At 43.9% G+C, this 26,434-nt stretch overlaps 1 protein-coding gene across 1 annotated transcript in view; it reads right to left on the reverse strand.

Moving 5' to 3' along the window:
* EML6 (EMAP like 6) overlaps positions 1-26,434 on the reverse strand; it is a 168,546-nt gene that overhangs the window by 113,853 nt on the left and 28,259 nt on the right. The window contains exon 2 of the mRNA XM_063123822.1: positions 30-189. Coding sequence (XP_062979892.1) covers positions 30-189 — 160 coding nt within the window. The remainder of the gene's footprint in view (positions 1-29; positions 190-26,434) is intronic.

A 26,434-nucleotide genomic window follows, 5' to 3' on the forward strand; every position in this document is an offset into this window, starting at 1 on the left:
GTGCTTTAAAACGGTGAATATATACACACCTGGCCGTCTGAATCAAAAGCCAAGCAGGCAACTCCATGGGTATGCGCATCCTTCAAAATAGAAATCGTCTGTACATTGTAGGTATCCCAGATGCAAATGTAAGGGTCTTTGCCAACCTGCCCTGTAGCAACTAAGGATTTATCCGGGTGCAAAGCTAAGCTGAAAAATAGTTTAAAAGTCAAGAGTTCATCATGTAATTGAGAAGCATGTTGTTATCACAGTCATTGTTATTAGAGAACACATGTTTATTTACACATTTCAATTGGCACTCTCACAATTATTTTACCAGTATATGAAACAATTTCTTTCTATCTGTGTTCATATAAACACACTACTGGGACTTGCAAGGAGGGGCCCTTTTCAGGGTTTCAGCCACTCTTCTCTCCACCCTGTTTTTCACTTTTTCTTTAGCAACTGACACTCAACAGTCTTTATCTGGCTGGGGCGGGGGCTGCCCCACCTTTATTTTTTAAAATGTTTTGTACTTCTGCATTCCTCAAAGCTTACCCAAGTATGTTGATACCTCTCTCTTATATCTCAGTGATCCCATTTTGGCCCTAATCCTGTCGGTACTCAGCCATCTGTGTTTGCTATTAGAAGAGATGATTGATCATCCTTAACTTTGAAGAAAATGGAAAGTAGACTGGGTTTCAACATCCTTATTTTATTAATCCTGATAACCCTGTGACGTTGGTCATTAATTTGTCATACTACAGCTGAGAAACTGAGGCTGGATTGTCCATGATCACTAGTTTAGTTCATGACTATGCTGAGATTTGAATTTGGATTTCTAACTCAAGCACACTAATAATATCTATTATTTTAGCAGCCCCTCTATTTCAAAAGTATCTTGATACTGGAACTTATATATTCAATATACTCTTCTCATACCAAAAAATAAAACCTCTGTATGAAATCATTATAGGAGTTCATAGGGTAGAGTTAATTTGCCTGGGTACAGACAAGGTGGCAGCCCACACCCAACCAGCAGTAACCCACCTCTAGCAAGGGGTGTCCCCTTTTAAACTTCAAAAGGCCTGCCTAGATGTCCCAGGGGGATTCTGAGGCATGCTCTACATTGCAATGTTCAAGAGATATCAGCAGAGCAGACGCCAAAGCACATGAAATTTCAGGTGTGAAAAGGCCCTCTGTGCAAGAAACTAAGCCTTGATGTTCCTCCTCCCTTCTGGAGCTAATTAGAGCAACCAACTCATGCATTCATAAACCTACAAGCCAGGGGTGAGAAACTTTTGGCACTCCAGACCTTTTGTCCTACATCTCCCATGAGCTACCCCCTCACCAATGGCTATGGTGGCTAGGACTGATGGGAGTTGTAGGCAAAAACATCTGGAGGGCCACAAGTTCCCCTCCCCAGTTATAAGGTCTATAAAGTCCACAGAGTAAAGGGGAGTTCTTGTCTGAGTGGGAGCGGGGACCCTACTGTGAAGAAATAAGAACATCAGCCAGCAGGACAAACTTAACATAGATTCCCAACAGGAAGAAATGACAGGGAGCTTCGGCTGCGGGACGGTATATAAATGTAACAAATAAAAAATAAATATAAATAGACAGCTTTGTATTAGCTGCATAAGCTGTTATTTATTCATTTATTTAAAACGTTTTTACCCCACTACAACTTAAAAGGCTCCCAGACTGGGTTATATAAGATTAGTTACAAACAAGACCTTGCCCTCAGGCTTACAGTAAAAAAATATGACTCAAAAGGAAAAAGGGATGAAGAAGGAAGAGGAAAGCAAGCAAACTCAAGCAGCAATTCTTAGTTACAAAATTCTTATCATGCACAGCTTTAATGGAAACCGTTCAAGGAGTGGAGGAGCCAAATGGCAGCTGGTCTCCCTCTGCTGAATCTAGATGACAGCTGAGGAACCTGTGGCCCTACAAATTTGCTGTAGTTCAATTCCCATCAGTCCCTGCCAACTTTGTCAATCATCATGGGTGATGGTAGTTGTAGTCCAGCAACATTTAGAGGACCATAAGTTTCCCATCCCTGATCTAGGAAGGAGCCCGATGAAAATGCTATCAGCCCAGCCGAAGGAGTGGCCCTGCCCTGCTTTCCCTCTCTCCCTCTGCTGCAGCCAAATAAACTAAAATCTGAGCAAAGCATTTTTGTCATGTCCATTGAAAATCCAGCTATGCCTCAGCTTGAATAAACTAAAATCCATAAACTAAGGAGTCTACAAAAATAAGTCATTAAAACTATTGATTTGATGCACAAACTCCTTGATAAATAACTGACAAGGCTTAATTTTGGCTAATATTCCAGCATTTTTTAACTAATGTAATAAAGCACAGTTATTTGGCAACTTGCCTTTTTTATCTTCTGAAAAGCAATGCTTATGAATTCTGTATCCAAGGCCATATCTGGCACACACACTTAATTTAGAATAATTGAATTTGCCTGTCATGTGTTTCCAGCAGAGTCTGATTGAATATATAAGAGTCATTAGTGAATCCATCTGGTTGGGGGTCTTTGCCAGATGGCAAACTCTTACCACCTCCGCAATTTCTGTTACAGTACTCTGTTCACTGGTCAGAATCTCCCATCTTCCTCAAACTCCACTTACAAGGAATACATACATTTTTTCCTACGTTTGGTTGTTGTTGCTGCTGTTCTTCTAATATATTTACTTTATTTATTTTATTACTTTTATATACCGCCCCATAGCCGAAGCTCTTTGGGCAGTTTACAAAATTTTCAAACTCTAGTATATAGCAAAGACTGGAAGAGAAACCCTGAGCAACCTTCACAAACAATGGATTAAATAAAATAAATCCATAGGGCTAGAAATTTGACCATTATCTTCAAAAGCTGTAAAGCTTCCCTGCTATAGTCTGTATTGTTCTAAGACCTTCTTTATTTTCTTAAATATTTAGTACAGGTGTACACAACATAAGGCCCATGGGTAATGTCCAGACCATTTAAGTCTTCTCTGTTATCCCACATAGCTACCATGAAGTAATTCACTTATGTTACTGGTTCCAGGGAAAAGATAAGAAGGTGGGGAGAGAAGGGGAATATATATACACACAGTCTATTGGCTTTGGCTGTCTTTCAGTGCATTTATAGCCTTCTCCAAACTGTGCCCACATTAAAATATTGATAGAATGACTCGAATTGCCTTTATCTAGACAGCCAGTATAGTAAAACGGTTAGTTGTCAAATTAGGCTTGGGCATAATCCAACAGGATGCTTACACCTCTGCTAATTTTATTGTGTACGATCTTGTGGGAGGGGTTCCCGCCCAAAATGAATATTCTCAGCTTTAGAAGTTTCCCAAATGTTAGCTCAGCACGGGCGCAGAGCCCGTATGTGTGATGCACAGAGACCACGAAGGAGAACCACCACTTGTGCAGCTCTTAGCGCATCTCAGAGGAAACCCTGAAACAAGCCGAAACATTTTTTCCTTGATTTGGACAAGTTGGTGGAGCTCCCTTGTGTGAGCTTCTTTAACCTCACACTCATTCCAGAAATGAGTGTTTCTGCTCATTTCTGGTTGCCCTGGAAGCACTACATCTTTCTTCTTTAATCAGTGGGTCCTGCTTGCGGATGGGAATTGGCGGGGTGTGAGGGAATTGGCAGAGGCATAAGAGCCCTATTGGATTCCACTCCCAGGTTCAATCCCCGCTCAGCCATGAAGCTCACTAGTTGACCTTGGGACAGTCATTATCCTGCCTCACAGTACTTTTCATGGCACAGTCCTTAGAAATCCAAAGTCTAGATAGGAGAGTGTCCATGTACTGAGTGTTTTCAAAGTCCAAAATGGTGATGGATCCAATCAGGGAGGGGTTTTGGACCATGAGTCAAAAGATGACCCTAGTAAAAGCTCCTCGCCTTTGCTCCACCTTATAAATGGAGGCTTGGGCCTGTTCAAAACCACTTGACAGACAGGGGCTCTGGCCTGTAAATCATGCCCGTGTCCAAACAGGGTGGCACTGCTCAGCCCATCAAGATGATGCCACAATCTGAGTGACGCCTTAAACAACCCCTCCACCTTTCTAAACTCTCTATCACTTTCCCAGGGAACTCTAAACAGCTCAAGGTCAGAGGGTGGAGGAATGTGTGTGAACTCTTTCCCTGAGAATCCTGACAGATAAGCTTGCACAGACATTCCAAACTAGTTCTAATAAACCTAACTACAACTTGCTGAAACCTATACCTGACACCCTGTACACACATACCATGAGCTCCTTGGAACAACAGCAGTATAAAAATGTAATAAATATTATTTCCCCCTCTTGATTTCATTTAATTATATCCAGAGAATCCTTTAACTCTTACTGATTTTAAGATATATGTAGCATAAATGATAGCATAATAAACATTTCCATTCTTCTCTCAACCTTTATTAAGTCTGTCTCCTGTACTTATTGCTCACAAAACTCTACTTAATTGCACCTTGTTAGTATTTCCATCTATTTTCAAAGGTTTTTCAACATGGTTTTGTGGGAGCGAACCAACCCTGCTCATACCATGTATCTACCTCAGCTTATCAACAGCTGGAACTTCACCAAATGAGAGAATGGCCATGTGTGTGAGACCCCTAGACAAGACAAATCCTTGCCATTCAGCAAAGATATGTTCAAGCCTTCTATTCTTTCATTATTGTGGCATCTCTGCCTGCTTCATTCTTCCATTTAACCTCATGCTCAGAAGAGAAGCCAATAATTGCACACTAAACCCAGATAGATTGCTCCAACTCATATTTAATCAGATCCATAAAACACCCTGAATTTAGTAACACACCTAAGAAAACCCACAATAAAGCAAACCAGAATATATAATTCAAATAGTTGCTCATATCTTTTATAAACATTGCAATAAAAAACCTCAATAACAATGATGTAAATACATGGGTTATTTTTCTTCACATGTATTTTCCACAGTTCTGTGCTTCAGTGAAAACCAAAATTCATCTTCATAGGGGTCAAAAATTATATTTGCAAAGCTCTGTTGAAGCTGAGAGGCAACGTATTGGGTTCTATACAATACTTTTTATACAGCAAACTTGCTTAACAGCAAGAAAAGAAAGTATTCACATGCCGAAAGCACTACATGAATAGAACTGCCTGAATGCCATTTATTTTCCCACTACATTATGTTTCGAACAAAGAGCTCCAGGTGGAAGCATACATCACCCCTAGCACAAACTATATTTCATTCAATAACAACACAGAACAGTAATGATTGCCTCTTAGGAGGAGCATAGATCTCTTAAATGTGCATTTTCAATTGCAGAAATGACAATGGGGACCTAACAGGAATGGTTTCTTATTTAACATGTCCTCTTTCAATTTATTACGATACACTTAAATGGATCCTGAAATACCCAAAAGGGCATGTCCATCAAAAGCACCATTCAATCACATTGTCAAAGTTACGATCATCATACACTCTTGTGCAACTTTGAGATGTCAGCTAATGGAAATATTTCCTATTCAATGAAATATAAACTGGACCAAATGACAATAAATAAATAAATAAATAAATAAAATACTGTATTTCTTTGATTGTAAGATGCACACTAATTTCAGTACCACCAAAAAAAACCTAAGACGCACCCGCGATTCTAAGACGCAACCCATTTTTAGAGATGTTTATATGGCGAAAAAAGTGCGTCTTAGAATTGAAGAAATAGGGTAAATAAAATCCTTACCTATCAAAAGGTAGATTCCTGCAATGAGCAGGGGGTTGGACTCGATGGCCTTGTAGGCCCCTTCCAACTCTACTATTCTGTGATTCTAAAAGGCCAAACTTTCACAGGTTGGGGTTATAATGGTGGTAAGATTCAAAATTTTCATGGAAATTAACTCTTACCAACTTAACAAAAATATATTACAACACAAATCAATTTTATACATAACTACTCAGAAGTAAGCCACGTAAAAAGGACCTTCTCTCAGGTATGTATGTATAGGAACACCACATAATGACTTGTGTTGCCTCATATTGTGTTGACTAGTTTTCATACATCAGGCCAGTCCACATTAGTTCACTTGATCTCATTCAAGCCATACTTAGCCCTGTTCTACACAGGCCAGACAGAGGAATCCTCCCATCCTATCCACTAACCACTTTGAGATAATATTTTAATGCATTTGTAGAGCAGGAATTTAGGGCAGTATCCAACACAGCCATTCTGTGTATGTTATTGACATACTAGTAGTGTAAATGATCTCTAGCAGTACACCAATAGCTAAGCTGGCATAATGGCTTTCCCTAAAAAAACCCATCACACTAGTGTATGCTGTTCATTGTTGCTTACACTACCAGTATGTGAACAGCATAAGTGGAACAGCAGCGTTGGATACTGCTCTTAATGTTTAATGTAATTTAATGCAATGCAGAGAGCATTGTCTTCATACCCACACACTTGGGCCTAATCTAACTGTTAGAGCAGTACGACAATGGAATCAGTACGACAATGGAATCAGTTACCTAGGGAGGTTGTGGGCTCTCCCACACTAGAGGCATTCAAGAGGCAGCTGGACAACCATCTGTCAGAGATGCTTTAGGGTGGATTCCTGCATTGAGCAGGGGGTTGGACTCAATGGCCTTGTAGGCCCCTTCCAACTCTGCTATTCTATGATTCTACATCAAGCAGGATATTGCACTATGAAAGTGGTATGAAAATGGTATATAAAAGACAGGAGCCACATAGCGGTATTGAAGTGCACTGACAACTGACACATACTATATACCGCTTTCATACTGCTTTCGTAGTGCAATAACCTGCTTGGTGTGGCCTAATAATGCTATTATGGCGATGTGGGTTTTGGAAATTTTACTTTGGAATTTTCCTTTTGGCCAGTCCAACATAGCTACCTTCACTTTTTTCTGTTGCCTGCTTCTGTTATTCGTCCTTAAACTGCCCCCTTCTGGTTTCTCAATAAACAAAATAAATGGTTCTACATTGAAGTAATAATGATAACTTGGAAGCTGTATTAGAACCACAGCAATATTAATTGCAACTAGTTTGAAAAGGAAAGATTCTGCATATAATAGGTTATTTATTTTGTTTCATTTTTGATATCGAGGCTAATTTTTGTAGCTTCAAAAAGACAGTATGAAAAGCCTTTAGAACATCTGGTTCCTCACATTTGAAGGGGAAGCATATAATTCAGCTCTTCCAAATATAAATTTTGGCTACTCACCAAAACATACTACTCTCAGCTAGGGGTGGGAGAGAATGTTTTTCAGTTTGCATTTTAATGCAGATTCACCTAATCTCACACTTTTGAACCACTACGTGAACCAAAACACAGTTATCGTTTGAAATTTTCACTTCTGCACATTTTCCAATGGAGTTCTCCAATCAAAAAATGTGCATATTAAGGGAAATAATGTTAAAATACATTATATTGGGGAAATTGCTTGCAAAAATGTGTATATTAGGCAAAATGCATACAAAGATGCATGTATTAGAAGAAATATGCACAAAAATGCTAATGAAGTTTCACGCAAACCTTAAAATAATTCTCCAGGACAGACCAAACTTAGGACTGGAAAAATGAGAACCTGAGACAAACTGAAATTGACAAATTTATCCATCTCTACTCTCAGCTTATTTATTTGTGGCAATTATATACTGCTGAATATAGTAAAATCCCTCAGTGGTTCACAATATTAAAATATATTTAGATATAATATTAAAAACACAACATTAAAAACACAACATTAAAACAACTATAGTAAAAACTATTAAGGAGCAGCCAATGGAGGTGCACGATTAATATACTTATAGCCCAGGGAAAGCCTGGGTGACAAGGTGAGTTTTTAGGAGGCATTCATGCATGTTAACTCAAAAGTAAATCTCAATGTGTTCAGTGGAGCACATTCCCAAAATAAGTGTCCACAGGATTTCAGCCTGAGGCCTCATGGAGGTGATAAAACTGTGCTCAAGCTTTATCACTTCAGATTGCAGTGGCAGCTTGCTCACTTCACATCACCTAATTTACCTTCATTTTTTAAAAAAACCCTTTCATATAAAAATTGGAATGTCATAATTCTTAAAAATAAGAAGCGGGCTATCAGGATACAAGCACTTATGCGGCAATGGGCTGGATTGTACAATACTTCCCCCTTCCTAGACCCAGTCAATTGCTTAGAGGGGATCAAGGGTGTGCTGGCCTCCCTCCCATGTCTATCTGTTGCACTGGCTCTACTTTCGATGACCCTGAATATCCATGTGGAGCTGTCATGTTGAAATATGGCCTATGCATAAGAGCCAATGTTTGACATTCAAAGGAAACTAAATCCAATGTAGACAATAAAGATTGTTGGAGGTGGGACTAGTGCATCGGGTTGGCTGGCATGCTCCCCTTTACAGTATGGAACGGACAGTACATCCCCTTTACAGGATGGAATATAAAGTACAGTCCAATTTGGCCCATGGACTGAAGTTTCTGAAACATATGTTCTTTTCTGACATGAAAATCAGTTTTCATCCTGGAAAAACTAACGTGAGGCAGCGCTGTTACCAATTCATGGGAATGTAATGAGGAAGGTAACAGCTATTTCCTGATCTAAGTATATATCACATATCTACCAATGGGTGACTCACAATCCACTATAGGATGTCTCTTGCCTTAAATTTATGGATTAGTTACACATTAGCTACAGATTACTCTGAGGGCTCCATCACACCTACTTTTTTTAATCCACAATTTCCCCCTCCGTTTCCTTAGCGAGTCGAGCGCTGGGACACTTTCACCTCTGTGCATTGTTGCACTCTTTCAGCTCATGTATCTTTTCACCCGGAGCACTACTATGCTGGTGAAATCTCAAGCCCCGCCCCTTGGGAAAGGTTTACAGGTGAGGAGGAGCGAAGATTTGTTTTGCTCGTTTCAAAGGGTGGGCAGATGAACAATCATTTTAATTTTTTGTAAAGGTGGTCAGGTCCCCTCCTTTGCTCCAAACTAACCAAAATGCTGACATCTGCTTATTTTGATCTATTTATCTTTAAAACATACGCAGATGTAAGTATTTTTTAAATTTCCATTTAAAAAAATCTTAAAATCAAGGGATAACTCAATCTGATTCAAACTTGGGGTTGCTAAAGCCCTCCTTCAGAGCTACCACTGTGCCAATTTTGATCTCTTTATCTTTAAAAATGAGGGAGTTGCAGGCAAGGAGGGTGCCTTGAGGCCCAGTATTGGGCAAAAGGCAGGATACAAATAATTAATAATTAATAATAATAATAATAATAATATTCCTCATTTCTTTTAAGGTGAAAATGCCTACTCAGGAGTAAGAACATAGAGTTAAATGGGACCTCTCTCCCTCCCCCTTCACGGTTGAGTGGAGAACTGCACCACCCTCCTCTTTTGTTAGCAAGACTGCACTTAGACACGCACACCCCCAACAAAGAACAGGATGGTGGGATAGAACGCAACGACAGCAATACATGGAGGGAGGAGCGCATTTATTTCGCAGGGAAGGAAAAGAATCCAGACTTTCCCCACTCCAAAAAGAAACCAAACATGGAGGGTAAGAGGCGAAATGAGTGTAGGACATGGACGACGTCAGAGTACCAGGCTGAAAAACTGCATACCAGGTATGGCGAGTGTGTGATAAATTGCTGGTGTGATGGAGCTCTCTGTCATCCACAGATCTCTGAAATCCAGGATTCTGAAATGAGTGACTGTTTATGAAACATATATAGGATTGCACCATCAAGCCAGTAAGTTTATGGGACTTAGGAAGGAGTGGGGGGGAAGGTCCTTACAACAATTCCAAAGGAAAATGTTTGAACATTCAATATTGTTGTCTTTTAGAAATCCCAGTTTTCTTTATTCTACCTGTGACATAAGAGATTTCTTAACAATAAACAAAATGTGGTTCCATATGTTACAGTTGAGTGATTCCCATACTTTTCTCTGGCACTGCCATCTTTTCTCACTCACTTTTAACAGGGAATCTGATGCATTCTGTGGTGCTCTCTATTGTCCTTCCAAGTTGCTTTTAATTAATGCAGCAGGAAGCGTTTGCTGAATGAGACTTATTTGTAAGTAACTATAGAAGGATCTTGACCATGAGAAAGGGCATTACTGTATAATACACCACTATATTAAGTGGAACTACTGCTTTACCTCTGCTTCCAGCTAATTTTGCAAAAGCAATGTCATGGCAACACCAAAAGGGCCTTAGTATGGAAGGAAATTTGAATATATATTGCAATTGAGAGGCCACCAGTGAGGGAGGAAGCAGCAGCCAGGCACTTCTCCACCGGGCCTGGGTCCAGCTCCAGCTGAGAGCCCCCTCCCTCCTGCTACCAACTGACACTGCAGAGGCCACCAGTGAGGGAGGAAGCAGCAGCCAGGCACTTCTCCACCGGGCCTGGGTCCAGCTCCAGCTGAGAGCCCCCTCCCTCCTGCTACCAACTGACACTGCAGAGGCCACCAGTGAGGGAGGAAGCAGCAGCCAGGCACCTCTCCACCGTGCCTGGGTCCAGCTCCAGCTGAGAGCCCCCTCCCTCCTGCTGTCAACTGACACTGCAGAGGCCACCAGTGAGGGAGGAAGCAGCAGCCAGGCACTTCTCCACCGGGCCTGGGTCCAGCTCCAGCTGAGAGCCCCCTCCCTCCTGCTACCAACTGACACTGCAGAGGCCACCAGTGAGGGAGGAAGCAGCAGCCAGGCATCTCTCCACCGTGCCTGGGTCCAGCTCCAGCTGAGAGCCCCCTCCCTCCTGCTACCAACTGACACTGCAGAGGCCACCAGTGAGGGAGGAAGCAGCAGCCAGGCACTTCTCCACCGGGCCTGGGTCCAGCTCCAGCTGAGAGCCCCCTCCCTCCTGCTACCAACTGACACTGCAGAGGCCACCAGTGAGGGAGGAAGCAGCAGCCAGGCATCTCTCCACCGTGCCTGGGTCCAGCTCCAGCTGAGAGCCCCCTCCCTCCTGCTACCAACTGACACTGCAGAGGCCACCAGTGAGGGAGGAAGCAGCAGCCAGGCATCTCTCCACCGGGCCTGGGTCCAGCTCCAGCTGAGAGCCCCCTCCCTCCTGCTACCAACTGACACTGCAGAGGCCACCAGTGAGGGAGGAAGCAGCAGCCAGGCACTTCTCCACCGGGCCTGGGTCCAGCTCCAGCTGAGAGCCCCCTCCCTCCTGCTACCAACTGACACTGCAGAGGCCACCAGTGAGGGAGGAAGCAGCAGCCAGGCACCTCTCCACCGTGCCTGGGTCCAGCTCCAGCTGAGAGCCCCCTCCCTCCTGCTACCAACTGACACTGCAGAGGCCACCAGTGAGGGAGGAAGCAGCAGCCAGGCACTTCTCCACCGGGCCTGGGTCCAGCTCCAGCTGAGAGCCCCCTCCCTCCTGCTACCAACTGACACTGCAGAGGCCACCAGTGAGGGAGGAAGCAGCAGCCAGGCACCTCTCCACCGTGCCTGGGTCCAGCTCCAGCTGAGAGCCCCCTCCCTCCTGCTACCAACTGACACTGCAGAGGCCACCAGAGAGGCAGGAAGCAGCAGCCAGGCATCTCTCCACCGTGCCTGGGTCCAGCTCCAGCTGAGAGCCCCCTCCCTCCTGCTACCAACTGACACTGCAGAGGCCACCAGTGAGGGAGGAAGCAGCAGCCAGGCACTTCTCCACCGGGCCTGGGTCCAGCTCCAGCTGAGAGCCCCCTCCCTCCTGCTACCAACTGACACTGCAGAGGCCACCAGTGAGGGAGGAAGCAGCAGCCAGGCACCTCTCCACCGTGCCTGGGTCCAGCTCCAGCTGAGAGCCCCCTCCCTCCTGCTACCAACTGACACTGCAGAGGCCACCAGTGAGGGAGGAAGCAGCAGCCAGGCACCTCTCCACCGTGCCTGGGTCCAGCTCCAGCTGAGAGCCCCCTCCCTCCTGCTGTCAACTGACACTGCAGAGGCCACCAGTGAGGGAGGAAGCAGCAGCCAGGCACTTCTCCACCGGGCCTGGGTCCAGCTCCAGCTGAGAGCCCCCTCCCTCCTGCTACCAACTGACACTGCAGAGGCCACCAGTGAGGGAGGAAGCAGCAGCCAGGCATCTCTCCACCGTGCCTGGGTCCAGCTCCAGCTGAGAGCCCCCTCCCTCCTGCTACCAACTGACACTGCAGAGGCCACCAGTGAGGGAGGAAGCAGCAGCCAGGCACTTCTCCACCGGGCCTGGGTCCAGCTCCAGCTGAGAGCCCCCTCCCTCCTGCTACCAACTGACACTGCAGAGGCCACCAGTGAGGGAGGAAGCAGCAGCCAGGCATCTCTCCACCGTGCCTGGGTCCAGCTCCAGCTGAGAGCCCCCTCCCTCCTGCTACCAACTGACACTGCAGAGGCCACCAGTGAGGGAGGAAGCAGCAGCCAGGCACTTCTCCACCGGGCCTGGGTCCAGCTCCAGCTGAGAGCCCCCTCCCTCCTGCTACCAACTGACACTGCAGAGGCCACCAGTGAGGGAGGAAGCAGCAGCCAGGCACCTCTCCACCGTGCCTGGGTCCAGCTCCAGCTGAGAGCCCCCTCCCTCCTGCTGTCAACTGACACTGCAGAGGCCACCAGTGAGGGAGGAAGCAGCAGCCAGGCACTTCTCCACCGGGCCTGGGTCCAGCTCCAGCTGAGAGCCCCCTCCCTCCTGCTACCAACTGACACTGCAGAGGCCACCAGTGAGGGAGGAAGCAGCAGCCAGGCATCTCTCCACCGTGCCTGGGTCCAGCTCCAGCTGAGAGCCCCCTCCCTCCTGCTACCAACTGACACTGCAGAGGCCACCAGTGAGGGAGGAAGCAGCAGCCAGGCACTTCTCCACCGGGCCTGGGTCCAGCTCCAGCTGAGAGCCCCCTCCCTCCTGCTACCAACTGACACTGCAGAGGCCACCAGTGAGGGAGGAAGCAGCAGCCAGGCATCTCTCCACCGTGCCTGGGTCCAGCTCCAGCTGAGAGCCCCCTCCCTCCTGCTACCAACTGACACTGCAGAGGCCACCAGTGAGGGAGGAAGCAGCAGCCAGGCACTTCTCCACCGGGCCTGGGTCCAGCTCCAGCTGAGAGCCCCCTCCCTCCTGCTACCAACTGACACTGCAGAGGCCACCAGTGAGGGAGGAAGCAGCAGCCAGGCACCTCTCCACCGGGCCTGGGTCCAGCTCCAGCTGAGAGCCCCCTCCCTCCTGCTGTCAACTGACACTGCAGAGGCCATCAGTGAGGGAGGAAGCAGCAGCCAGGCACTTCTCCACCGGGCCTGGGTCCAGCTCCAGCTGAGAGCCCCCTCCCTCCTGCTACCAACTGTCTCTGCAGAGGCCACCAGTGAGGGAGGAAGCAGCAGCCAGGCACCTCTCCACCATGCCTGGGTCCAGCTCCAGCTGAGAGCCCCCTCCCTCCTGCTACCAACTGTCTCTGCAGAGGCCACCAGTGAGGGAGGAAGCAGCAGCCAGGCACCTCTCCACCGTGCCTGGGTCCAGCTCCAGCTGAGAGCCCCCTCCCTCCTGCTGTCACCTGTAACTGCTGAACTTTCCAACTAAGATTGTAGTGCCTGAGTTTGCTTTCCTTTTCCCCCTCCTCCTCCTCCCTCCCAATCCCCTTTCCTTTTGTGTCATGTCTTTTAGATTGTAAGCCTGTGGGCAGGGACTGTCAAGAAATACTTTTGTAAGCCGCCATGAGAGCCTTTTTTGGCTGAATGGCGGCATAAAAATCCTTAAATAAATAAATAAATAAATAAATTCTATTATTATTATTATTATTATTATTATTATTATTATTATTATTATTTCTCTCTCGTTCATGGTGGTTTTTCTAGACAAACTTAATGGGCTTTACCAAGTCATGCTGTCTTTTACAGATTCAGGAATTTCCTGACAATTGAGCATGTTTTAATTATGACTGCTTTCTGGATGTTGGTGTGGATGTATTTTGGTAGGCCCAGTTTCTGAAGGTTTTCTGTATAGTTTTTTTATGTGATGCCAATGACTGATGTGACTAATGGAATAATTGTGACCTTTTCCTGTTGTTATAGTTCTTTGACTTCCATGGACAGTGGTGTATATTTTTCTCTCTTCTCCTATTCCTTTTCAACAACATTTTTGTCATTCTGTATTGCTATGTCGATGAGATATGTGTTTTTCTTTTTTGTCTATGACCGTTGTTGTTGTTGTTGTTAACTCACATGAGTTCCCAAAGTAGAGAATAGCATTAGACACTAAAAACAGGATGTTAGGGATGCAGGCCAGCCATTCCTTTTTTAGATTAATTAGAAATCTAGAAAGCTGCCCTATACTGGGCGTTTTCAAACAGAGCTTTTCTCCCGTGATTTACCACTTCTTCCTGTTCTGGATTCTTTTGGGGATTTAAATGGGGTCTTTCTGCAGCCGGTTTTTCTTTTTATGCATAACTCTTTATGCCATTTTCATGGGTGGGTGGAGCCTGGCAGGATGTTATCGGACATCTATCCCTCTGGTGTAGCCCCTCCCCTGCCTCAATGTTAAATGGAACACATCTTCTCTCCTATGGAGAGTGAATAGAAAGGGCTAAAAGTTTTCCGGGGAGCATGGGCAGAGCAGAACAACCCCATTCCCATTGTTAAGCACTGTTTCTTCACAAGTTCAGAAGTCTGTGTTTTCAGAAGCCCGCCTTCCACACCCCTGCACATGCAAATCAGTATTGTCCCTGTAAAAGCAATCAGTAACTTTTCTCGTTTAATTGTACACTGGGAGAGGGGATTAAATTAAAGGCGGGATATAAATACAATAATAAATAAATAAATAAATGGAAACAGGTTGCATGTGCTCACGTCCTCCTCCCTGTTGCCCTTCTGCTTAGGCACTCCTGAAATATGGAGTTGAGCAGCAGTGGAGGGGCAGAGGGAGATATTCCCAACTGTTCCTCATCAGTACTGACGTCTACACTGCACTGCCCAACACCCGCTCACTCAAGCAGGACGTAACATGATGGGAGGATTATCCGGGGAGACGATGGCCATTTCATCGCATGACCGCCAAAAAGTACTGCATTTTTCTTTTAGCAAAATAGCACGTGAAAAGGGTGGGGGGAGAGGTGAAACAACAACTGCATGGCAACAACAGTATGTAAAGCGCATGGGAAAAACAGTGACCAAACCATGATGACAGCACGAAAAATTGCCCGTTTGATGGACCCCATTGAGCCAGACCATTGGGTCAATTGTTAACACTGACTGGCGGTGACTCTCCAGGGTTTCAGACAAAAGTCTTTCTTAGCTCTATCTGGAGATGTCAGGGATTGAACCTGGGACGTTTTGCTTGCAAAGCAAGTTTATCACTGTGTTAGAACCCTAATGGACTGCTGGTTAATGTTCTGTTATTTTTCATCAATGGGAATTATTGGTTATCAGATTGTCCCTGATAGTTGAAAATCTGTGTTTTTGGATGGGATACCCACTGGAACTTGGAGGGTAATGACCATTCAGAGGCAGAAGGAAGCAGAATGAGAGCAGAAAAACCAGCTTGAGAGTTTGAATGGGGAGAATGGCTGAAGGGGGAAGAAATTTACTGTTTTACTCTGTACAGCACCATGTACATTGATGGTGCTATATAAATAATAATAATAATAATAATAATAATAATAATAATAATAATAATAAACTGGGATCTGATGTAAGGTAGCAGATATTCTGCTGTGTAGGAATGCTTTTTGCCTTCATTTATAGTGTGCTAGTTTATTTGTAAATTAGGTAGATATTACAAAGATACATTAAATTTCCAGTACTCTTATCCAAAGGAAACAAAGTCTGGGATACGACCCTGAAACACCTCATTTCTCAGAGGAGAGCTCATAATAATATGCTTAACATCCAGCCAAATATTAAAAACTAAAGCAGCAGCATTATCTTAGCAGCAGGGAGAATAAAACAAACCTAGCTAGAAAAATGTCTAATCTTAGCAGCTCATCTATATGGGTCAAACTCTTGGATATGGCAAATTTCAAGCAATAACAAGCTCCATAAATGTGGAGCTACAACAGAAAATCCTCCACTGTGATTATAAATACAGGAAACATGACTCAGAAGCTCAGCTGTAACTCTGGATCCCACTCCTAAAACCCTGCTTAACAGAAACCCCACCCAGTGACTTCCATAAACACTCCTTAACTATGGACACATCTCCAAACTACCCACCCAAACACTCCAAACTATCTCCAAACTACCCACCCACCCACGCACCCCGCAACACTGTTAGGCAAGAGGATATGTGCAAGGAAAGTAATTGTAGTGGGAGGCACAAGTAAGTAATGCAGATGTAAAGGAGGTAAGTCAACTTCATGAAGGAGATAGGATGGGGGGAGTATATTCAGTATGCTTTGGTACATGCAGTGGTTACTGGCTGGCTTCTAGGCCCAATTCAAGGTCAAGCCAAATACAGACTTGGTCCAGTATACATTAATGATGCTGTTCTCCCCATACAACACAACTTGGCTAAAGAATCCATTTTGTACTGAGAAAGGCAGTGATAGCAAAAGATTTCAAGGCTGTCTGTAATGAGAAAGGCCCAGATGGTAATAGGATAATGCGTAATGTGTTGTGTATGTTACCTCTGGGGAAGATCACTTCATTCTTATCATTTTAGCAAGAAGCAGAACTAGAGTATTGTGTCCAGTTCTGGGCTCCACAATTCAGGAAGGACACAGACAAGCTGGAGCGTGTTCAGAGGAGGGCGACCAGGATGATCAGGCGTCTGGAAACAAAGCCCTATGAAGAGAGACTGAAAGCACTGGGCATGTTTAGCCTGGAGAAGAGAAGATTGAGGGGAGACATGATAGCTCTCTTCAAATACTTAAAAGGTTGTCACACAGAGGAGGGCCAGGATCTCTTCTCGATCCTCCCAGAGTGCAGGACACGGAATAACGGGCTCAAGTTAATGGAAGCCAGATTCCAGCTGGACATCAGAAAAAACTTCCTGACTGTTAGAGCAGTACGACAATGGAATCAGTTACCTAGGGAGGTTGTGGGCTCTCCCACACTAGAGGCCTTCAAGAGGCAGCTGGACAACCATCTGTCAGGGATGCTTTAGGGTGGATTCCTGCAGTGAGCAGGGGGTTGGACTCGATGGCCTTGTAGGCCCCTTCCAACTCTGCTATTCTACGATTCTATGATTGTTGACATGTATAGTTACTGAGCTGACTGGGTGCAAAAGTACTCTGTTTTGATTTTTAACTTGCTTGTTGTAAATGCTTGTGAAAGTACTGATGGATAAAAATAGGGTTACAACATATGCAGTATAATCCTAAATATGGTTTCTCAGACACAAATCCCACTGTGTTCAATAGGCTTACTCCAAAGTAAGTATTTGTATCATCCCATCTTAATTAATTAGATTAAGCTATTAAATTCTTGAGCATTTAAAAAGCTTTTCTTGATTTATTGGCCAGCAGTTTGTTTGTTTTAAAAAACCCTCTGCTAATTAACTACAAAAATTATGCAGGGGGGAATGTTTCTTCTAAAATGGTGCATAATCTAACACAACGTAAGAACATAAGAAGAGCCATGCTAGATCAGACCAAGAGTCCATCTAGTCCAGCATTCTGTTCAATATTCACATTTCTGAAGATGTAATTAATTAATTGGTCTATTAATCAATTAAAGTCCGTGTTATGAGCCTGCAATCCTATAAGCACTTAGCTGAGAGTAAATCATATTGAATTGAGATTACTTCTGAATAAACACGTTGTTGTTGTTGTTTATTCCTTCAGTCGTTTCCGACTCTTTGTGACTTCATGGACCAGCCCACGCCAGAGCTTTCTGTCGGCTGTCGCCACTCCCAGCTCCCCCAAGGTCAAGTCTGTCACCTCCAGAATATCATCCATCCATCTTGCCCTTAGTCGGCCCCTCTTCCTTTTGCCTTCCACTTTCCCTAGCATCAGCCTCTTCTCCAGGGTATCCTGTCTTCTCATTATGTGGCCAAGGTACTTCAGTTTTGCCTTTAATACCATTCCCTCAAATGAGCAGTCTGGCTTTATTTCCTGGAGTATGGACTGGTTTGATCTTCTTGCAGTCCAAGGCACTCTCAGAATTTTCCTCCAACACCACAGTTCAAAAGCATCTATCTTCCTTCGCTCAGCTTTCCTTATGGTCCAGCTCTCACAGCCATAGGTTACTATGGGGAATACTTTGCTTTAACTATGCAGACCTTTGTTGTCAGTGTGGTGTCTCTGCTCTTAACTATTTTATCAAGATTTGTCATTGCTCTCCTCCCAAGAAGTAAACGTCTTCTGATTTCCTGGCTGCAGTCAGCGTCTGCAGTAATCTTTGCGCCCAGAAATACAAAGTCTGTCACTGCCTCCACGTTTTCTCCCTCTATTTGCCAGTTAGCAATCAAGCTGGTTGCCATAATCTTGGTTTTTTTTAGGTTTAACTGCAACCCAGCTTTTGCACTTTCTTCTTTCACCTTTGTCATAAGGCTCCTCAGCTCCTCCTCGCTTTCAGCCATCAAAGTGGTGTCATCTGCATATCTGAGATTGTTAATGTTTCTTCCTGAGATTTTAACTCCAGCCTTGGATTCGTCAAGCCCAGCACATCGCATGATGTGTTCTGCATACAAGTTGAATAGGTAAGGTGAGAGTATACAACCCTGCCGTACTCCTTTCCCAATCTTAAACCAGTCCGTTGTTCCGTGGTCTGTTCTTACCGTTGCTACTTGTTCGTTATACAGATTCCTCAGGAGGCAGACAAGATGACTTGGTATCCCCATACCACCAAGAACTTGCCACAGTTTGTTATGATCCACACAGTCAAAGGCTATTCTAGTCAATAAAACAGAAATAGATGTTTTTTCTGGAACTCCCTGGCTTTCTCCATTATCCAGCGGATATTGGCAATTTGGTCTCTAGTTCCTCTGCCTTTTCTAAACCCAGCTTGTACATCTGGCAATTCTCGCTCCATGAATTGCTGGAGTCTACCTTGCAGGATCTTGAACATTACCTTGCTGGCATGTGAAATAAGTGCCACTGTCCGATAGTTTGAACATTCTTTAGTGTTTCCCTTTTTTGGTATGGGGATATAAGTTGATTTTTTCCAGTCTGATGGCCATTCTTGTGTTTTCCAAATTTGCTGGCATATGGCATGCATCACCTTGACAGCATCATCTTGCAATATTTTAAACAGTTCAGCTGGGATACAGTCATCTCCTGCTGCCTTGTTATTAGCAATGCTTCTTAAGGCCCATTCAACCTCACTCTTCAGGATGTCTGGCTCTAACTCACTGACCACACCGTCTGAGCTATCCTCGATATTATTATCCTTTCTATACAGATCTTCCGTATATTCTTGCCACCTTTTCTTGATCTCTTCTGTTTCTGTTAGGTCCTTGCCATCTTTGTTTTTGATCATACCCATTTTTGCCTGGAATTTACCTCCGATGTTTCTAATTTTCTGGAAGAGGTCTCTTGTCCTTCCTATTCTATTGTCTTCTTCCACTTCTGCACATTGCTTGTTTAAAAACAATTCCTTATCTCTTCTGGCTAACCTCTGGAATTTTGCATTTAATTGGGCATATCTCCCCCTATCACTGTTGCCTTTTGCTTTCCTTCTTTCTTGGGCTACTTCCAGTGTCTCAGCAGACAGCCATCTTGCCTTCTTGGTTTTCTTTTTCTTTGGGATGTTTTTTGTTGCCACCTCTTGGACAATGTTGCAAACTTCTGTCCATAGTTCTTCCGGGACCCTATCTACTAAATCTAGTCCCTTAAATCTGTTCTTCACTTCCACTGCATATTCATTAGGAATATTAGTGAGCTCATACCTAACTGATCTGTGGGTCTTCCCTATTCTCTTTAGTTTGATTCTAAATTGTGAAGGAAATGTTATTTATTAGGGTTGTCACCTGATTAAAGAAATTTTAGTTGAATAAACACATTAGTCAACTAAAATTTCTTTAATCAGGTGATAACCCTAATAAATAACATTTCCTTCCATGGCAAGGTAAGCAACTTTTACAAACAACCTATCATCAAGCAACAAACAACTAAACTTCCATCTAAAATTAAATGAACTAGAAATAATTTAAAAATACATTTCTTGGGATTTTTTGAACTAGTACAACAGAGTAAATAAGCCCCCAAAATAAATAAGCTCAGTATTACAAAATAAAACCAGGTATTATTCTCAGGCTGCAACTCTATACACAGCTACCTGGAATGAAGTCCAACTGAACTTAATAAAGCTTACTTCTGAGTAGACATGCACTAGATGATGCTGTCAGAGCACGTAACAAAAATGTACCATTCTTGCCTTCCAGAAACAAAGAGTGATCTCAAAACACAGAGCATGGGTCCACTGCCAGCTTTGTTGTTGTTTATTCGTTCAGTCGTTTCCGACTCTTCGTGACTTCATGGACCAGCCCACGCCAGAGCTTTCTGTCAGCTGTCGCCACCCCTAGCTCCCCCAAGGTCAAGTCTGTCACCTCCAGAATATTATCCATCCATCTTGCCCTTGGTCGGCCCCTCTTCCTTTTGCCTTCCACTTTCCCTAGCATCAGCCTCTTCTCCAGGGTATCCTGTCTTCTCATTATGTGGCCAAAGTACTTCAGTTTTGCCTTTAATACCATTCCCTCAAGTGAGCAGTCTGGCTTTATTTCCTGGAGTATGGACTGGTTTGATCTTCTTGCAGTCCAAGGCACTCTCAGAATTTTCCTCCAGCACCACAGTTCAAAAGCGTCTATCTTCCTTCGCTCAGCTTTCCTTATGGTCCAGCTCTCGCAGCCATAGGTTACTATGGGGAATACCATTGCTTTAACTATGCGGACCTTTGTTGTCAGTGTGGTGTCTCTGCTCTTAACTATTTTATCAAGATTTGTCATTGCTCTCCTCCCAAGAAGTAAACGTCTTCTGATTTCCTGGCTGCAGTCAGCGTCTGCAGTAATCTTTGCGCCCAGAAATACAAAGTCTGTCACTGCCTCCACGTTTTCTCCCTCTATTTGCCAGTTATCAATCAAGCTAGTTGCCATAATCTTGGTTTTTTTGAGGTTTAACTGCAACCCGGCTTTTGCACTTTCTTCTTTCACCTTTGTCATAAGGATCCTCAGCTCCTCCTCGCTTTCAGCCATCAAAGTGGTGTCATCTGCATATCTGAGATTGTTAATGTTTCTTCCTGCAATTTTAACTCCAGCCTTGGATTCGTCAAGCCCAGCACGTCGCATGATGTGTTCTGCATACAAGTTGAATAGATAAGGTGAGAGTATGCAACCCTGCCGTACTCCTTTCCCAATCTTAAACCAGTCCGTTGTTCCGTGGTCTGTTCTTACCGTTGCTACTTGTTCGTTATACAGATTCCTCAGGAGGCAGACCAGATGACTTGGTATCCCCATACCACCAAGAACTTGCCACAGTTTGTTATGATCCACACAGTCAAAGGCTTTAGAATAGTCGATAAAACAGAAATAGATGTTTTTCTGGAACTCCCTGGCTTTCTCCATTATCCAGCGGATATTGGCAATTTGGTCTCTAGTTCCTCTGCCTTTTCTAAACCCAGCTTGTACATCTGGCAATTCTCGCTCCATGAATTGCTGGAGTCTACCTTGCAGGATCTTGAGCATTACCTTGCCAGCTTATGCAGCCTTATATACCGAAGGAAGATTTTCCCAACAGTCAGGACATCTTTTTAGAAAAAAATAACTAAGATCTCTGTTGATCAGGAGTAATAATTTTTCAGCCCAAGGCCAAAACCTGCCATCACTTTCAAGTCTGTATCAGGCAAAAAATAAAAGCATCCATTCACAACTTTCCTTTATGCTTGTGATTGAAGCCCGGCATATCCATGTGCTGTAGGCAGGTCTTGTGCCAACTTCAGGAAAATGCTCCTATATGCAAATTAAATCAAAATGAAGAGCACAGCCACTAGAAAACTCAATATGAAGAACACAAGTTATTTGTCCCTATGGGGAAATGAAGGTGTCTGAAGTTGGCCATGCAAAATTAATCAAAATTAATAGTACATTTTGGTTGTAATTGGTGAGGTTAATTTATTGAGATATTACTTACATGACAGGCAGCACAAATGAGAGATCCAGCTTTTGCCGCAGCCATAATGAAAATAACAGCAGTGACAAAGATAAGGAAATGATAAATTAAATTAATTTACATTTATATGGCTATTTGAGAAGCGCACATTAATTCTAGGATATCATGTGTTATGGAACACATGCTGGAGGATGAATTGAGAAGTGACCGCTTTGTATTTAAGCTAAGTTCTTTTATTACCCTGTCCAATATTTGAGAATTGCAACATTCCTCTTCAATCAAAAGGGTTTCCGTCCCCCTTTCCCCAAAAAGAACTTACTGAACCAATAAAAGGCAATTCTGCATCTATTTTTTTTCTTGTTTCCTAGAACTGAAACAGCAATAGTTGCTTAATAAGACTCTAGTTCACTATTAGGAATATGCTGGAGCCAAATAAAATCTGAAAACGTAATGAAAATTAGGGAGCAATCCTAAACTTGAGTTCTGCTAGCTGAGGGGGCCACAGCATTTGGCAAAAGTTCCACTACAGCAGTGGAATGACAGGAACACTGCCACCATGACAGATACAATGATAGACCATCCCTGACCATCAGTATTTCTACTTCCAAAGCAGAAATATTGATGGTCAGGGAAGTAAATTTATACCAGGCTATATACCAAAATAGATACAAATGCAATTAAAACCAAATCAGACCATATCTAGAAATTCTTCCCCTGGCACCAAAAAGACATTAAGACAGGTGTCAGGCAAGACTGCCTGGAGAGAATGTTAGAACGGCATGGTGCTACAACCAAAAATGCCTTCCCTGCCATCACCACCTGCCTAAAAGGCAGGACACCTCTGATAATGACATCAGTGCACAGACAGGTCACATGGGAGAATGTAGACCTTAGGTACCAGCCCTAAAACCCATAAAGGGCTTTTAAACACAAGCACCAGCACTATGAATTGTAATTTGAAATGGACTAGCTGCCGGTAAAGTTTTTTTTAAGGCCTGTATTGGTGAGATATGTTCCTAATGCTGTAAGGTAGGGGTGGGGAACTTGTGACCCTCCCAATGTTTTGGCCTACAAATCCCATCAGCCCTGGCTAGCATAGCCAATGGTGAAGAATTAAAGTTATAGGGCAAAGCAACTGGAGGGCTAAAGGCTGGCCAACCCTACTGTAGCAAGTTTGAGGCAGCAGCCATTTTGAAGTGAAAATTAAAGAGCCTCTCCTTTACTGAACTCCACTTCTTTGTATTCTCCGTTTAACCTATGAACAAAAATAACAGCATCTTCTCAAATCAGCAAGTCTTAGGTAGCAATCTTAACAGCTGTGTTTTGGAATAACTGAGATTTTCAAAATGTCCAGCCCATGCTATTGAGGATCTACAAAATGGAAATAAGCAGAAACCCATAGCGTGAATGCTACAGGACTGAGCCCTAGCATCCCACCACCACCTTCCAGAAACAGCCATCTAGATCACAGCATCCATGAACCCCAGCCTGGATATCTTCTCCAGAAGCATACAATGGCTAATAGTATCAGAAGCTGCTAAGAAACTCAAGAGGATGAGCAGGGTCCTTCTGCTGGCATAGCTCATCCATCGTGACAACCAAAGCAGTTTCCATGCCAAAACAAGGACAGAAAGCAGATTGAAATGGATCTTAATAAATAGTATCAGCAAGAGTGCTTGGAGTAACACAATGACTCCTGCTTCAGCACCTTATTCCCATATGTGTGCGCAGGACATTTCATTAGGGTGTGCACAAAGGGATTTTTTAAAAAGGTAAAACATTTATTAAATAGTCAGTCATAAAGGACATTATTTTTATTCATTTATTTATTAAACCTGATGCCCTATTCCACGTTTGGTTTGCCTGACTGCAGGAGGTCCGTTGCAGGTGAGTGGGAAGGAATGAGGACTTTGTGGTGACACTGGCCAGAAGAGGGGCTTACGAGGAAATATTAGCCTTTAGGACCCCTCCTCCTGGCCTCTTTGAAGCGCGGCTCCCAGCAGAGAGGCTCCCAACAGAGTGATTCCTTTTCACTCTTTCTGCTGGAAGCAATGGGTGGCGATGGACAGAGGGCCGTTCCTGATGTGTGGGCGACATTTCGGCATGGCGTGTGCCTGGTATCATTTACACATGCCACTGTCGGCATGAGGTCTGTCAGCACAGCCACTCCAGCAGAGGCCTAGTGGCCGAGGAGGAGCAGTAGAGAGGTTCCCAGCAGAGTGATTCCTTTTTACTCCTGCTGCCAACAGCAACAGTACTCTCTCTGAGGCAGTGGTTCTTCCATTGCATCTGGATCCCCCTCTGGATCCCTACTCAATGGCCTCCTCAATTGATTGAGATGTTAGGGTGTGCCTGGGCACTCCCAGCACACCCCTTGCATACAGCTATGCTTATTCCCAAGGTTGCTACAGTCAGAAATAATAGTATTAGTAATAATAGTAGTAATAGAAGCAGTAGACTAGATTGTTCTCTGCGAACAACCATAATTAAACTGTAGAACTAGTGGCAAATATGAGTGATTTTATCCTCATAAGCCTTTCAAATAGCTCACAATTTTCATTACTTCTAATTAACTATACTACTAAAAACTATAGCTCCAGCTGGACTCTCCCTTCCCCTCACAGGGCCATCTACCACCAACTGCCCTTTGGGAAGGATCTTGATAATTTGTTATATCTTGATACTGTTTATTGTATTGTTTTTAAAAATGTATGTTGGTCTTACTTGTAATAAATAATATTATTCATAATATACTGTTTTCAACATGCAATGCTGCATGCACAAAGTCATGATACTGCTATGCCTATAGTACTGTAATGGTATTTGTCAACATATACATCAGTCATTAACAGTTGACAGATGTATGATTCTGAGACACCTTTCCACACTCAATCTCAGTTAGAAATTTAAGATGCTCTTTGACATGGACCCAAAAAATATTTTGGAACATTTTAAAGCAAACACTTTGTGACTTGACAGAATAGCCCCTTACAGATAGGGATAGTGAATGCCTGGAGGGAGAGCAGAATTCCTCATACTGTCCCTATGCCCACTCTCCAGATATTGACAATTCTTTTGTGAACTGACTAAGGCTATGCACATTACAGTTGCATGCCAGAAGACTCTGTATGCATGATCTCAGCAATACATAGGGTTCCCCCTTTTATGCCGAAAAAACCTACATGTATATAACTTGTATGCTTGTAGGGTTCTGTCCACTAAAGAATTATCAATGCATGGAAATCAGGACAGGGATAGTGTAAGGATTCTCTTGGGCTTTGCAACTTTGGTTTAGCATATTTATTGGGGGGAGTTATAAGCGCTTATTGAAAGAGCATAGAGAGTACAAGGCTTTCTGAGAAAGGCTGCAAAGCTCAAGTAAATCCTTACAATAGTTGGCATAAACCTGAGGCCCATCTACATGGAGATGGTTTCTGAAGTGATTCCGCTTAAATCTGGATTTTTATGAAATCGGATTTGCTCCCCCTGGGGCAAATGTAGCTAGTACAGCAGTGTATATATAAAAACACTTTCATGGGGCAAACAGCACCTGAAGCCTTGCGAGTTGGGTGGGCAGAATCCCATTAGCAGAAACTGAACATAAACTGCTTAGGTACAGGGCAGCAAATGAGCAGAGGGTTGCTTCCCTCCCCTTTCCTTGCTCTCGCACTCACTGAAGATCAATGGAGAATGAGTAACTTCTAAGTAGACATATTTAGCCAACACCTCTCCTTTTGTCCACCCTTTTTCAATGGGACTGAGGGGCACCTGAGGGCAATCAGCTTTTGAACTAATAGTATTTACACACATTTATGCTGGTTTGGAGATTTTAAAAAGAGCAGGCAAAGAGATTCTCCTGATCCCTCTCTCCACTCATGCTCGGCAAAGTGCAGTGGAAGGCAATGAGTTTCTTCTGAGTAGACATGTTTAGCCCACTCCTCTCCTCATGTCCACCCTTTCCTGATGCAACTTTTCCTTCTGCCAATCAGCACTGTTCAGTGCTGCTCCCTCCAGCCTGCACCAAAGGCAGTTGAAGTCACATGGACTCTCAAACTACACTGGAGCCACTGCAATGGGAACATCCATCAGAAAATGAATTTGCAAAAAAGCAGGTTTTACAGCATGAAAACTGTGCTTGTTAGGGAGAGGGGCGTGTGAATGTCCCCATGTCGATGGGGCCCTGCTCCCTCTCCAAGGATTTAGTATCCCAACATTTCAATAACCACAGAAAGGCTATTATTGAAACAGGTATATCTTCTTCAATTATTCCTAGTGACCTGCCTTTTCTGCTAGCGGTTCTGCTTCAAGCATCACGTTATTCCAGCAAGAGTTTCAATAAAGTTCATTCAGCTGCTCAATCTTCATGAAGATACTTGACAGAACAGTTCTACAGGGCTTCATGATGCGCCTACACAGTAGAATTGGCAGCGGCTTTGTAAAGGTTACAGAGCGGACACAGCAAAGCAGGCCAAAA

The sequence above is a fragment of the Elgaria multicarinata genome, chromosome 4, assembly GCF_023053635.1.
Source record: "Elgaria multicarinata webbii isolate HBS135686 ecotype San Diego chromosome 4, rElgMul1.1.pri, whole genome shotgun sequence".
Taxonomy (NCBI): Eukaryota; Metazoa; Chordata; class Lepidosauria; order Squamata; family Anguidae; genus Elgaria; species Elgaria multicarinata.